This window comes from Apodemus sylvaticus, chromosome 21, assembly GCF_947179515.1.
Source record: "Apodemus sylvaticus chromosome 21, mApoSyl1.1, whole genome shotgun sequence".
Taxonomy (NCBI): domain Eukaryota; kingdom Metazoa; phylum Chordata; class Mammalia; order Rodentia; family Muridae; genus Apodemus; species Apodemus sylvaticus.
In genome coordinates, this window is record NC_067492.1 from 36,377,672 (window position 1) to 36,391,807 (window position 14,136).

The window sequence follows — 14,136 nt, forward strand, 5'->3', positions numbered from 1 at the left end:
GGGAGCACCCGTGCTGTCTTGGAGTAGTCTTAAAATGTTTTCTTTCTCCTTACAGATACTATCATCCGAGCAGTACTAATTTTTGCAGAGGGAATTTTTGCAGGGGAAAGCCATGTGGTCCACCCCAGCATTCACAACCTTTCCAGCACCATCCAGGTACCAATTACACCTCCCAAAGATGTCCCTGTGGATCTACACTTGAAAACCTTCGTGGGTTACAGAAGCAGGTAACCCTTTCTGTCACAGGTCATTTCCACAGAGACAGGGGTTTGCTATTACAGTTGCCCTCTGTCAGACCAGAGAAGTCACTGAAGGGTCTCCTTGCTAATCAAGGTTTTTCCATAACCTTTTATTTCCTTAGTTTAAATTCCTTCCAAAGAAAATAGAGGCATGTAAGTTTAAGGTAGTTGTTTTCAGTTTTTAATCTGGAGATCTTAGGGACACAAAAAAACATTAACAGCGTGTTTGAGCTTTTGGTGGGGCTCAGTGGTAGGATTCACACTTAGCATGCTCGAGGTCCTGGGTTGGAACCTCAGACCACAACGAAAGATCAATTGGATAATTATTTAAACATAGTTTGGTCACTAACACTCTACGTAGGAGATATTTAGATGCGGTGCAGTATTAAAGCTGGTGGGAAACCCCACTACACTTGTTGAAGATACAGGCATTTTCATGCCAGGCATGCTGGTGTAGGCCTGCAATTCCACCACTCAGGCTGAAGCAGGAGGATTGGAAGCTCAGGCCAGTCTGGACTACAGGAGGGTTGAAGGCCATACTGAGCAACCTAGTGAAACCCTGTTTTGTATAAACAACAAAAATCTTCTGATCAATAAAAATCAAAGACTTTTTATATTCTTTCAAGGTGTTGTAAAGCCCTGGTGCAGAGTGTGTCCATGTGGACAGCTTACATTATTTCTAAATCTCAAACTCACTGTGTTTCTACAGAACTTTTTTTTGTTTGTTTTTGTTTTGTTTTGTTTTGTTGTTTTTCCTAGACAGGATTTCTCTATGTAGTCCTGGCTGTCCTGGAACTCACTCTGTAGACCAGGCTGGTCTCAAACTCAGAAATCTGCCTGCCTCTGCCTCCCAAGTGCTGGGATTAGCTACAGAACTTTTAACCCTCAAGCTTTCCCGCTCTTTCTTCATGTAACCTGTAGACATCTGTTGGTGTTGATTCAGTAGTGAGTTGGTTTTTTTTTTTTTTTTTCTGGGCCCTCACTGTGAAGCATCATTGTACCAAGCCAGGCACAGTGGTAGATGTAATCTTGGGAGGTAGCAGCAAGAGGACCAGGAGTTCAAGGCCAGCCTGGGCTGTATGAGACCCTATCTTAAAAAGCAGGGGGTGGGGAGTGAAGATTAACACTATCCCAAACACTTCTCTGTGTTCATCGCTTGGCCGTAGCACCCAGTTCCATGTGTTTGAACTGACAAGGCAGCTGCCCCGATTCACCATGTATGCATTAACAAGCCCAGACGCAGCTGGTGAGCCTGTCAGCTATGTGAACTTCATGGTTGCGGAGCGCACACAGAGGGTGAGTCCTGTGTTCTTCGCTTTTAGTTTATAATTCACACCTTAGAATCCTTTAGTTGTTACTATGTAGAAGAAATACCGATGACATGCTGGTAACGACAAACTTTAAGAACTATGTCGTATGGAGTTTGCTTAGAAACTTTTAAGCTTTGCTTAATTTCTTTTAAATTCATGCATCTGTGGGCTGTGTGTTTGTGTGTGTCTTTGGTTGTATGTGTGTATGACATTGGTGTGAGTGTGAGGGTCAGAGGACAAAGTTTGGCTATTGGTTCTCTCTTCCTCCATGCCATCAGGCTGACATGGTTTGCTGACTGAGTCATCTTGCCGGCTCTGGCTAGTAACTTACAGTGACACATTACTGGTTTTAGGTGTGATGGCATTAGGCCTGTCTGCAATTCCAGAACTTCAGAGGCAGGAGGGTCGTGAGTTTGAGAATAACCTGGGCTACATCAGAAATTCTAGGATAGCCTGGGCTACTATAAGTAAGATACTATCTCAAAATACCCAAAATAAAACAGAACTCAAAATTTGCTGAATTTTTTCTTCTCTGAACTTTGAAAGACACATACACACACACAGTTTCCTAAGTACTTCTTAGTTTCAACTGAATTCTTACTATTCTTAATTCTCTTCTTTCTTTTGTTATGATATCAGTGTAGTTGTCTTGCCTTAGTGTTTCAAGAGAAGGGAAAAGAGGGTGTTTAGGGTAGCAGCGTTCATTTATATTTGCAGTTCCTTGCAAGATGAAGTCAGGAAGATCACTTGAACCCAGGAATTCCTGGCCAGCCTCGATTGCATAGAGAGAAGTCTCAAGTGGGGAAAGATAGAAAAGGTAGGATTTGGAGATGGAGACATTTATTTATTTATTTATATTTTTTAGCTCAAGTGCTACCTTAACTAAAATGTAATGATTTTGAGGAGTTCCCATCTAATGGGAGGGTAGTACTGCCTACTTTATAAGGAGCCCTAGGAGATTCCATGACTGGTGTAAATGCTTTATATAGCTTAACACCTATGGCAGTGGGCTATACTGTGGTTGAGCTTCTTTTCTTTTTCTCTTTTTAAGATTTATTTATTTATCATATGTAAGTACACTGTAGCTGTCTTCAGACACTCCAGAAGAGGGCATCCGATTTCATTACAGATGGTTGTGAGCCACCATGTGGTTGCTGGGATTTGAACTCGGGACCTTCAGAAGAGCAGTCAGTGCTCTTAACCACCCTGAGCCATCTCAGCCCAAGCTTCTTCTTTTCTTATTAATACACGACTTGCTTGGCTTCTCTCCGTTAGACCCTGAGCCCTGCTTTCCCCATACTTCAGGAGGTTCAGGAAGAGGGCCCTACAGGGCACGGGATGTGGGAAAGGCTGGAGGTGGAGACAGCTGCTTTGCATGTTGAAGACAATGAGAAAGGCCTCCATTAGGCAGGAGAATCCCATGGTCTCTGAGAGGGCAAAGCCAAGAGCCAAACAGTTGTTGTTCCGAGAGGGTTCCAGCATAGCCAGGGATGATGCCCCCCACACAGTCCCAATCCCAGCCCCAGAGCCAGCCATCCCAGCTCGGCCAGCCCAGCCCCAGTGAACTTGGCTGCTGTGCTGATGTCCCTTGAAATGGTGCTGGTGTGGATGCTGCAGGTTGGGACGAGTCAGCTCGGGAGATGTGGCACTACTGAGCTGGGCCTTTCATCAGCCAGTGCTTCTGGTTGTTGATTCCACACAACTGTACTCAGTGGGCGGCTCCTGACGAAGGAGCAGGTAGGGCAGAACTTGGAGCAGGCCTACATTTTCCCAATGAGGAACGGCAGGAGGGCCGTATGTTAGTCCAGGGCAGAGAAGACAGGATGGGATGCTAGCTACAGAATTGAGAAGGTTTTAACTATATAGATTCTCAGATCACTAGTCAGGCTCTTCTAGATGGCCTCATGGGTGATTCTTTCTGGGAAGCTGGATTGCAAACTACTGTAAAGTATTAACATCAAAAACCGCAGGTAGCCTGGATACTTCATTAAAAAAATTATACAGTAGTGATCAGCCCTATGCAGACAGTCGTGTCCATCTACAGAAAAGCTGTTACCCAGAAGTAGTAGCCCCTTCAGCCTGAGTGCATCACATGTAAGATTATGTCTAAGCAGGAAGGACTTGTGCTTGCTGGGGGACCGGCTGTAATTATGAGCGTTGCTGAAGACCAGAAGGAGGGAGAGGGGAGTGTGACTCACATGTGCTTGCCTGTGTGTGTAGGGGGCTGGTGGGGTCTAATGTCTCAAGTAGTACAACTAAAGAAAGGAATTCTTTCACAATGCTGTACTTTAAAAACTGAAGCATACTTCATTCTATTATTTGTAAGATGGTCACGTGGCTCAACCAGAACTTTCTGTTGCCAGAAGACAGTAACATCCAGAACGTCCCGTTTCAAGTCTGTTTCACATCCTTACGCAATGGTGGCCAGCTCTACATAAAAATGAAGCCAAGTGGTGAGGTGACGTATGACGTATGACATATGACGCTGTAGGTATAGGGCTCTACCTACCATGCTGTTTGACCATGCATGTGCAAAGTGCAGCTCACACTGTCAAGATCACAGAGGCGAGTTCCCCAGCACAGTGTGTCCGTGTCACTGCAGACACTGGGGTTCACTCGGGAACAGCAGTGTGGGGCCTTGTTCTAGGCTTTTATTCCTTCCTTCCATAACTTGGGGAGAGCAGGTATCTTAGTGTCATTTCCGGACCATGACAAAGTACCCTGCAGAGACAAAGTAGAGGAGACAGGTTGTGTGTTTGTCACAGTTCCAGTCTTAGGCTGTGGCGGTGGAGAAGCCGCAGTCGCAGAAGCGGCCCGTGTTCCCTGCACAGTCAAGGAGCAGAGAGGAAGACTAAGGCCTGTGCCGCTTGCCCTTCTCTTTCCTTCAGTCCAGGCCCAGCCCGAGAGATGGTGCTGCCCACCAGGGTACTGTCTTCCTGCCTCAGTTTACCTACCCAAGAGAATCCCCTTACAGGCATGCCAACGGGCCCACCAATCCAGACCATTAAATTTTCTTTACAGTTGATTTTAGAGTGTGTCAAGTTGACAATTAAAAATAGCCACGAGGAGCAGACTGTGGTGGCACACAGGAGGCAGAGGAGGGCAGATCTCTGACTTCAAGCCTGGGATGTGCCCCTTGTCTCAAAAAACCAAAAACCAAAAACCAAACCAAACCAAAATAAATAAATAAAAATGAAAATCATGATAATAAAAAAACCATGATGGTTGGGAGGCTAGAGGGTGCTGTCCTGTAAGTCTGGAATGAGTAAGTTTATTAAGTATCTAGAAAGCAAAAAATAAAAGTCAGTGGGCAGGGGAGAGAGCAGTAGCCGTTAGAGAACAGAACGTCATCAAGCAGGACTTTACGGTGTTCAGCAGAGATCTAGGGCAGCCTGACAGAGCGCGCAAACCGAGGGAGTAATCAAAACGAGGTACACACCATCCAGCAGACTGGGGAAACTGAGGCAGACAGTTGGAGTTCCTGACTGAGCTACCCATCTCTGAGCTTCCCATTCCCACTGCAGACATTTTATATCTGGAGACAGAAAAATGTCAGAAATCACTTACTGTTTAGCAGTTCTCAGGGACACCATGGTTTTGCTCCTGGCTGTTTGCTGTTTTTCTTTCCTCTTGGTTACAAAGCCACGCGCAGTGGCATGACCTATAGTCCCAGCTACTCGGGAGGTTAGGTTTAGAATGACACTTGGTTCAAAATCATCTTCATTGTTTGACTAAGATTTTATTTAGTTTACACAGTTACAGGAGTGACCGTTAGCCACCTGCAAGCAATAATGACCATGGTTTAAAATTTCCTGAAAGCAGCCTGACTCCATCACAGTTCTCAAGCATTGTGTGGAGCATGGAGAAAGCCAGGTGCTGCCTCTCATCCCTCTGTGAGGATGCTAAACTTGCCCGTTCCCCTCTCCCTCCCCGCCTCCCCACAGATCACTGTGAATACCGACGACATTGATCTTGCTGGTGATATCATCCAGTCCATTGCGTCCTTTTTTGCTATTGAAGACCTTCAGGTGGAAGCAGATTTCCCGGTCTACTTTGAGGAATTACGAAAAGTGCTGGTGAAGGTAATCCGTGGTGACTTCAGAGCTGGAAATGGTCTCCTGTAAAATGAGCAAAGACATGCATGTGTATGTGCTGTGTGATATGTCTCCTATAAAGTAAGCAAAGACATGCATGTGTATGTGCCGTGTGATAATCACGTTCTAAAGAATTTTGTAAAAACGTCGATGAGCATCGGTGGGTGAGCTCCTTAGAGGACCTGTGTAACAAGTGAAGCCACCCCGTCATCCCTGCTCCTCCTGGTTCCAGAGGATGCTCTTTCATGCACACAGCACACTGTGACTTTCTGTTTATCCGATCTGCGGCATCCATGTTGGTCTTGAGTTCCTTGCTTTCCAAAAACTCAAATTCAAAGTTAAACAAAAGTAAGGGTTATGGTTGGCTGTAGTGTAAGACACCACTCTTGGGTCTGTAGCTGAGTGGTGCCCAGGGTTCAAAACTTGGTGTTACACTGACCCCTCTCCCAAGGAAAAGACCCCCAGAGGAACCAAAATCTCCCATTATCACTATGAATCACTAAACCTTAATATGTATGTTGCTCGGATCCTTGTTGCTGTCATAGGAAGATCTAACCTGGGGTATCATCACTGAAGGTAGTATAGGCCATTTGTTAGAAGGAGATGAAATATAGAGGCGGTTAAGATGGTATGACTGAGCAGGGAGGACGAGGGTCTCTGTATATGGTGGGCAGTGTCATCTCCGTCTTCCTGGCTCTCAGGAGGTTTGGGAAGCCTTGTTAATTCGAGTGTTTGTGGTCTCCAGGTGGATGAGTACCATTCAGTGCATCAAAAGCTCAGTGCCGACATGGCTGACAACTCAAACCTCATCCGAAGTTTGCTGGTCAGAGCAGAGGATGCTCGTCTGATGAGGGACATGTGAGTATTTACCAGAGCTGGGATAAGTGACTAGTCATACAAGTAAGTGGTAAAGAGTAGGAACTCAGGGCTGCAGAGATAGCTCAGTGGTTAAGAGCACTGACTGCTCTTCTGAAGGTCCTGAGTTCAAATCATAGCAAAAATAAAGAGATCTGACGCCTTCTTCTGGGGTGTCTGAAGTCAGCAACAGTGTACTTACATATAATAATAAATCTTTTTTAAAAAAAGAGTAGGAACTCTCATCTCAGATGCTGCTCGGCAGAGTCCAAATTTATTCAGTTACCCTGGAATATAAGTTGGCATTAGTAAAGCCGAAAACGTATTCTGTGACCCAGCAGTTTGCTTTTAATGTGAGGCTTAGAGGAATTTGTGCTCATTTTATATATTTACACAACATTCATAAAGGCATTGGGTATAAAAATCCTGTATTTGTCTGCTTCCCATTGCTTGCTACAACAAAATGCCTAAGATTGAATAATATATAAAGAAGAACTGTCTATTTAGTTTTTAGAAGTTCAAAGTCCAAATACTGCTGCCTTGGTTGTGGTGAGGGCCTTCCTAATGACATTACCCAACGGTGGTGGGCATCACGGCAGGAGCACGTGCAAGAGTAAGAAATCGCATAGCAACCCTGGAAGCCAGGCAGACTCACTTTTTCTTTTACAGTAATTCTCTTGAGAAAACTAACTAGGACCCAGTGAGACCCATCTTAATCCCTTCCAAAGGCAGTGCCCTCAATGACCTTGGGCTATACTGTTTAAAAGGTTCTACTTCTTCATATTAACACATTGAGGGCCTTTGATAAAACTATATCAAAATCATAGCAAATCCCCAGGTGGAAACCCAAAGTATCATCAACGGTGTGATGGATGTGTCCATCCATCCATCCATCCATAAGGCAGTGAGCTGTGGATGGCCACAGCATGAAGGACACCGAGAAAGCTTATAAACATGTCACAGACTCAATGCCTGTGTACAGACTGTTTCCACTCACTAAGTTGGAAAAGTGACAAAACTGTCTGGTTTGTGAACACTGATTGGTTGAGGGGGTCTCTGCAGGCAGAGACACGAACTGTGAGAAGAATGGAAATTAGGTGTAGATTGACTTCATCATCCTGAACCAGACCCTTGGGAGTCTAATGCAGGCAGTTCATTGTCAGTATATTTAAAGCACAGTACAATTTAGGGAAAGGTTTCCAGTCAGCCCAATTCTAGGTGCACAATAAAGGTTAAGGTGTGACTACATAGAAACTCCTTTACAAAGTACATGTGACCATGAGGACGGATTTTTTATCTGAAAGGCCTAGAATGTAGTGTGGTCTGTGACCAATAGGTATCATAGAGGTCAGCAGGTCATAATGTACATGTGACATGTCCCTTATGGATGTGTAGTGGTCTTGGGAGGGCGGAGTCTGGGATAATCATTCTGGGGAATTTGGGTGAGGCCTGCCTCCACAGACAGCAAAAAGGTCACCAGGTCATTAACACAATCCACCCTCAGCTTTCTGGATTGAGGACACTCCCCTGCATGATTAACTTTCCTGGTTCTCTCAGTGCTTTTTTGTGAGTACAAGGTCTTCCAAGCCCCCGAGCAGCGAACTCCCTGCTTCCCCCCTCTCCCCAGCCCCTGGCAGGCACCAGTCTACTTGTTGACTCTATTGATTTTGGCAGTTTTATAAATTCCTCATAGAAATGACATCATGCAGTATTTGTCTTTTGGGGACTGGCTTCTTTCATTTAGCAGAGATCCTCAAAAAGTTCATCCAGGTTGTTGCATATTATAGAATGCCCTTCTGTCTGAAGGCTGAGGAGGGCATTGCCTACTAAGCTGTTTCTCCTTCCATGTTCCTATGGGCTTCCTCGTGTGTGTGTGTGTGTGTGTGTGTGTGTGTGTGTGTTAGCTTTGTTAACACTGCTGCAGTACACATGCAGTTCTAATTTTTTGAAGACCCTGATTCAGTTCTTGTGGTCAGTAAGTCAGAGAAGGCTGCTGGGTCATACAGTATTTCTGTTTTAGTATAGATTTGTGAGGCTAGCCTCAAACTCACAGTCCTGCCTCAGAACTCCTGTGTGGGCCTATAGACAAATTCTGGAGAAAATGTAACACCAGTTTTGTTGCCATCATGTTAAATTTGTTAGTTGTGGAAGAAGTGACATTAACATGGTGTCATGCCAGCCAAGAATGCATGATGGACGGCTTCGAACTTGCTCCAGTCCTGTCTGCTTCTCAGCAGTGCTCTGAAGCTTCCTTTGTCTGGGTATCAGCCACTTCAAGGATTTTTTTTTTTGTCCAGTTTATAAAAACTGTTCTTGTGCCAGGTGTGTGTGTGGGGGGGGCGGGAGGTGGGGGGATAGGGAGGACTGGGGGAGGTGGGGGGGTGGCACACACCTTTGATCCCAGCATTTGGGAAGCAGAGGAATTCTGTGAGTTCCAGGACAGCTAAAGTTAAAAAGAGAAACCCTGTCTCAAAAATAAACAACCCCCCCAAAAGAACAAAACAACAACAAAAACTGATGTAATTGTTATCTCCGAGGCTTACTGCCTCCATCTAACCGAGGCCTAGTTCTGGAAGTGTCTAACCTCCGTACAATCTTACCTAGGCCTAGAATGTTTTCATCCTCTGAGACAGACTGCTGGATAAGCTCACCCTTTCTAGCTCTTTCTGAATTCTTGTTGGCTGGTTCAACCCAGCCGTCATGGTTCCAACGCCTCTCCAAGCTGACTGATTCAGTCTGGCTTCTCCCGCGACCGCTGATGCTTTGCTCTGCTTGGTCTCAACTCACTCTAGCTATCTGTTCTGATATTTGGTTCCTTCTCATTCTCTGGCTTGTTCTGTCTGCACCTGGTTCTAGTTTGTTCTTTTTCTGCAATCTATCTCCACAGCTGTCGCAGTAAAACTGCCTTTCTCTTTCTCTCTGCACTGCTCTCTTAAGTAGCCTCTCTTTCTCTCTGTTCTCATGAGAATCAGACATATCCTATTGTCAGATCTTTCTCTGATTCATCACTTTGCCTGCTTCTTAATTGGACATCACTTTGAAACATGGGCGTCCTTCTACAAACTTTACCTTTATTATTTGGGATTAAAGGTGTACTAAGGGCGTGTCTGTATTCCAACAAGAGGGATTAAAGGTGTATGTTAAGGGCTGAGCCTTGCTCCCCCCTCCCCCGCATGGTTGTGGTCCCAGCACTCTGGGAGGCAGAGGCAGGAGGATTTCTGAGTTCAGGGCTAGCCTGGTCTACAGAGTGTGAGTTCCAGGACAGCCGGGACTATACAGAGAAACCCTGTCTCAAAAAAACCAAAATCCAAAAATCCAAAACACCAAAAAAAAAAAAAAAAAAAAAAAGGCTGAGCCACACCACAACTAAAAAGTTTTTTTTTTTTTTTCTCAATAAATAACACAATCTCAGGGGTCAAATATCCTGCAACACCTTGCAGTCATTTTTGCCATGTTAAGTTTGAGCCTAGATGCTATCTAGCCTTTGCATTATAAATAGTAACTTTTTCTGTGTTTATAAACACTTGATTTTATAAAGTGCTACTTAAGAATTTTCAGATGAAGGGCTGGAGAACAGCTTAACCATTAAAGGCTAGACCAAAAATATAATTTCCAGATGTGGCCAGGTGTGAAAGTGCACACTTTTAATCCCAGGAGACAGAGGCAGGTAGACTGTTTGAAGCCAGCCTGGTCTACAACTTGAGTTCCAAGATAGCCAGGGCCACCACCGAGAGAAATAGAATTTGGAGATGTGTACTGTAAATTGAAGTAGGGTTTGGCTTTCAATGGCCAACTACTTCTGGGTCTCCACCTGAGCTTTTGTTTCTGTGATGTTGATGGTCTTAGTATTTGACTTCACAGTGTGAGGCTCCCAGAGGAATAAAGTGTCCCCAAACCTGTCCCCAAACCTTTATGTTCTTCTCAGACTCATTTGTGCTTCCCATGCAGATTCACACAATTGTGCACTTTTTTTTATCTGTGTAAATATAGTTGATGTATAGCTTGTAATATAGAAAACAATTTTCAGTTCTTCCCTGATAGTGTTGCTTCTGCTACAATCAGGCTGTGGAATGTTGATTCTTTTGGGCCTCTGTGTTGATACCTTCCTCATCTCCAGAGACCATTTCTTACCCTGCAGTTTTACCTTTGCTCAATACCATCACACCATGCTTAACCTTTAAGTTGGCCTTTTTCCACTCACCATCATGCCTTTGAGATTTACCCATGCTGTTGTACAGGTCAGGTTTTTTTTTCTTTTTCATTTTCTTCTTTGCTGAATAGTATGCCACACAGAGACTTGTGGTGGTCAGTTTACCCGTTCATTGGGTGGTGGATATCTATGTTCCCTAACTTTGGTTGTTATATTTTTATAATGGGTTTTGTGGACATGCATTTTTACTTGTCTTGCAATAGGACTACTGGGTTATACAGTAAGGATGTAGCAACATAGAAGGGAGTTTTTTCTTTTCCTTAAACAAAAGTATAGAGAAAACTAAAGCTGCATAAGCATTAAGAAATTTTGTTTTCAGCACAGCTTGAGTGTCAGTTCAGCATTTTTACGTAGATAATTTTCATTGTCGTATAGGATTATTTTGTTGTGCTTTAAAAATTTTCTTTTCCATTCATTTCATTTGCTTTGTATGTAGGGGTCAGAGAAGTGCATGTATGTAAGGGTCAGAGGAGTGCATGTGCATGTATGTAGGGTCAGAGGAATACATGTGCATGTATGTAGGGTCAGAGAAGTGCATGTGCATGTATATAGGGTCAGAGGAGTGCATGTGCATGTATGTAGGGTCAGAGAAGTGCATATGCATGTATATAGGGTCAGAGGAATACATGTGCATATATGTAGGGGTCATAGGAATGCATGTGCATGTATGTAGGGGTCAGAGGAGTGCATGTGCATGTATGTAGGGTCAGAGGAATACATGTGCATGTATGTAGGGGTCAGAGGAGTGCATGTGCATGTATATAGAGGTCAGAGGAGTGCATGTGCATATATGTAGAGGTCAGAGGAGTGCATGTGCATGTATGTAGGGGTCAGAGGAGTGCATGTGCATGTATGTAGAGGTCAGAGGAATACATGTGCATGTATGTAGGGGTCAGAGGAGTGCATGTGCATGTATATAGAGGTCAGAGGAGTGCATGTACATGTATGTAGAGGTCAGAAGAGTGCATGTGCATGTATGTAGGGGTCAGAGGAGTGCATGTGCATGTATGTAGGGGTCAGAGGGCAGCTTCTATCATGTGGGCTCTGAGGATTCAACTCAAATTATCAGGCTTGGTAGCAAGCACCCTTTCCCACTGAGCCATCTCACTGGCGCATGCTTTATTAAAGTTTATAAGCTATGAAGCTGAGTCTGTTCTCTAGAAATATTTTACTAATCGGCCTTTTTATTTAATGAATTACTAATTTGAAACTTGAAGGAAAGGCAGCTACAGCCTTCCTGACCAGCCCAGAGCTTAAGTTTCTAAATCTAAACAAGTCATGGGCCAATTACTCAAAAAGCTCACGTGTTTTCTATTTATCTGGGAAGAAAGAGGGTATCTGGAAACTTTTGGGTGTTTTCAAATCAAACCTCAGTAATTAGTCTGTATTCGTGAGAATACAACTAAGTGTGTGTTTTCCCCTTCCCTCCTTTCTTCTGTTCTTTTGGGCCAGGCTTTCCCTAGTGGCCTAGGCTGGCTTTGAACTGTGTGCCATCATGCTTGGTTGCTTTCTTTTTCAGTGCAAGTCAGAAGCTTATTGAGTGTTGATGTAGGTTTCTATCATTTACACAGGAAGACAATGAAGAGTCGGTATATGGAGCTCTATGACCTTAATAAAGATTTGCTAAATGGATACAAGATCCGTTGTAACAACCACACAGAACTGCTAGGAAACCTGAAGGCAGTGAACCAAGCAATCCAAAGAGCAGGCCGTCTGCGAGGTGAGTCTCTTCCCTGGTCCAGGTTTGTCTGTGAGAGTTTGAAAACATGAGGTCATGGAAGACTGTGGATACATTATAAAACTCACCCTGAAGCCCAAAGCAGCCTTCCTTCAGCACCCCAGAGCTGGCCTTGGTGTCTACTACTTAGGCCCAGGGCTTTAGTTTTTGGTAGACAGATTTTTTTTTTTTAATTTGCTTGTGTTTTCCTGTTTGTTTGTTTGTTTGTTTGTTTTTTTAAAGAGATAAAGCCTTGCAGGGCATGGTAGCATACACCTTTAATCCCAGCTCTCTCGAGAGGTAAAAGTGGGCAGATCTCTTGTTAGTCTAGGCCTGCCTGACCTATAGGATGAGTCCTAGGACAGCCAAGGCTACATAAAGAAACCCTGTCTAAATAAATAAGTAAATAAATAACCAAACAAAAAAAGAAATAAAACCCTAAATTCCTTTTCTAAGATTTTGCTATAGTTTCTAAAGCAGCAGTTCTCAACCTGTGGGCTGTGACCCCTTTGGAGGTCACACATCAGAAAACTACAATTTATAACAGTAGCAAATTGGTTATGAAGTAGAAAAGAAATAATTTTATGGTTGGGGGTAAACACAACATGAAGAGTTAGCTATATCACAGGGTTGCAGCATTAGGGAGGTTGAGAACCACTGTCCTAAAGGAAAACTTAGTGTTTATAATCCAAAGGAAGTAAATAACTTTAAGTTAGGGAAGAAAAAAAAAAGATTGAAAATTACTGAGGCAAGCGTCCATCTTGGCAGTGTAGAGAACAGTAGGATAGGCCACAGGAAGTAGAAACGCAGCTGCTGATTCTGCTGCTTTAATCTAGTTGTCTGTTAGAGGCATGTAGGCTGAGTCCTCTCTACAGACCTACTTTGATTCTGGCTTGGGATGACCTCCAAGTTTGTGTTGTAATAAATTTCTGTCTTTTCTAGGAGGTAGCAAGTTAGCAAAATTTGTGTATGCAACTCTTTTCTACCCTGGTTTTATACTGTCTTCAAACTGTCCTTACCCTCACCACTTTTTTTCCAGACAGGGTTTCTCTGTGTAGCCCTGGCTGTCCTGGAACTCACCTTGAAGTCCAGGTTGGCCTTGAACTCAAAAGATCTGCCTGCCTCTGCCTCCACAGTGCATGGGATTAAAAGCCACTCCCCCTGGTTTGGCTTTTCATCTCTAATTTCCCTTTTAACCACCTTTTGGGATGCACTCACTCAATGTTTTTTCTCACACAGTTGGAAAGCCGAAGAACCAAGTGATTAGTGCTTGTCGGGATGCGATTAGAAGCAACAACATCAACACTCTCTTCAGAATCATGCGGGTGGGGACCGCCCCTTCCTAGGAGACAGGGATAGGGGGAGGAAGCACCTGCAAGGGTTATGTCTAGACATGGAGGCTGGCCTGCTCCCAGTCATGTCCCGGTGACTCCAGACTGCTAAGGATGAAACCATGCTAACGAATACAACTAAAGACAAAGCGTTCCCTCTGAAAATCTCCTTCATCTGGCATCAGTAGTATTGTTGCTGATTTGTATGAGAGTGAGACTTCCTTAAAATATATTACCGTTTCAGAGTTTAACTTGTTTTTGTACATAAAGTTAGTGGATGAATTTATCTCCCCCACCCCAAATTATTACTGAAATTTAAAATGGAGTATTTACTTTTTCATTAAAAATGAAAGACACTGCTTTTTCCTTATTGTTGTTTA

At 43.9% G+C, this 14,136-nt stretch overlaps 1 protein-coding gene across 1 annotated transcript in view; it reads left to right on the forward strand.

The window, feature by feature from the left end:
* The window catches only part of Bbs2 (Bardet-Biedl syndrome 2), a 34,097-nt gene extending 19,971 nt beyond the window's left edge, over positions 1 to 14,126 (forward strand). Inside the window, exons 11-17 of the mRNA XM_052167110.1 lie at positions 56 to 227; positions 1,406 to 1,535; positions 3,876 to 4,007; positions 5,494 to 5,631; positions 6,389 to 6,501; positions 12,280 to 12,428; positions 13,665 to 14,126. Coding sequence (XP_052023070.1) covers positions 56 to 227; positions 1,406 to 1,535; positions 3,876 to 4,007; positions 5,494 to 5,631; positions 6,389 to 6,501; positions 12,280 to 12,428; positions 13,665 to 13,771 — 941 coding nt within the window. The 3' untranslated portion in view covers positions 13,772 to 14,126. The remainder of the gene's footprint in view (positions 1 to 55; positions 228 to 1,405; positions 1,536 to 3,875; positions 4,008 to 5,493; positions 5,632 to 6,388; positions 6,502 to 12,279; positions 12,429 to 13,664) is intronic.
* Positions 14,127 to 14,136: the final 10 nt, after the last annotated feature.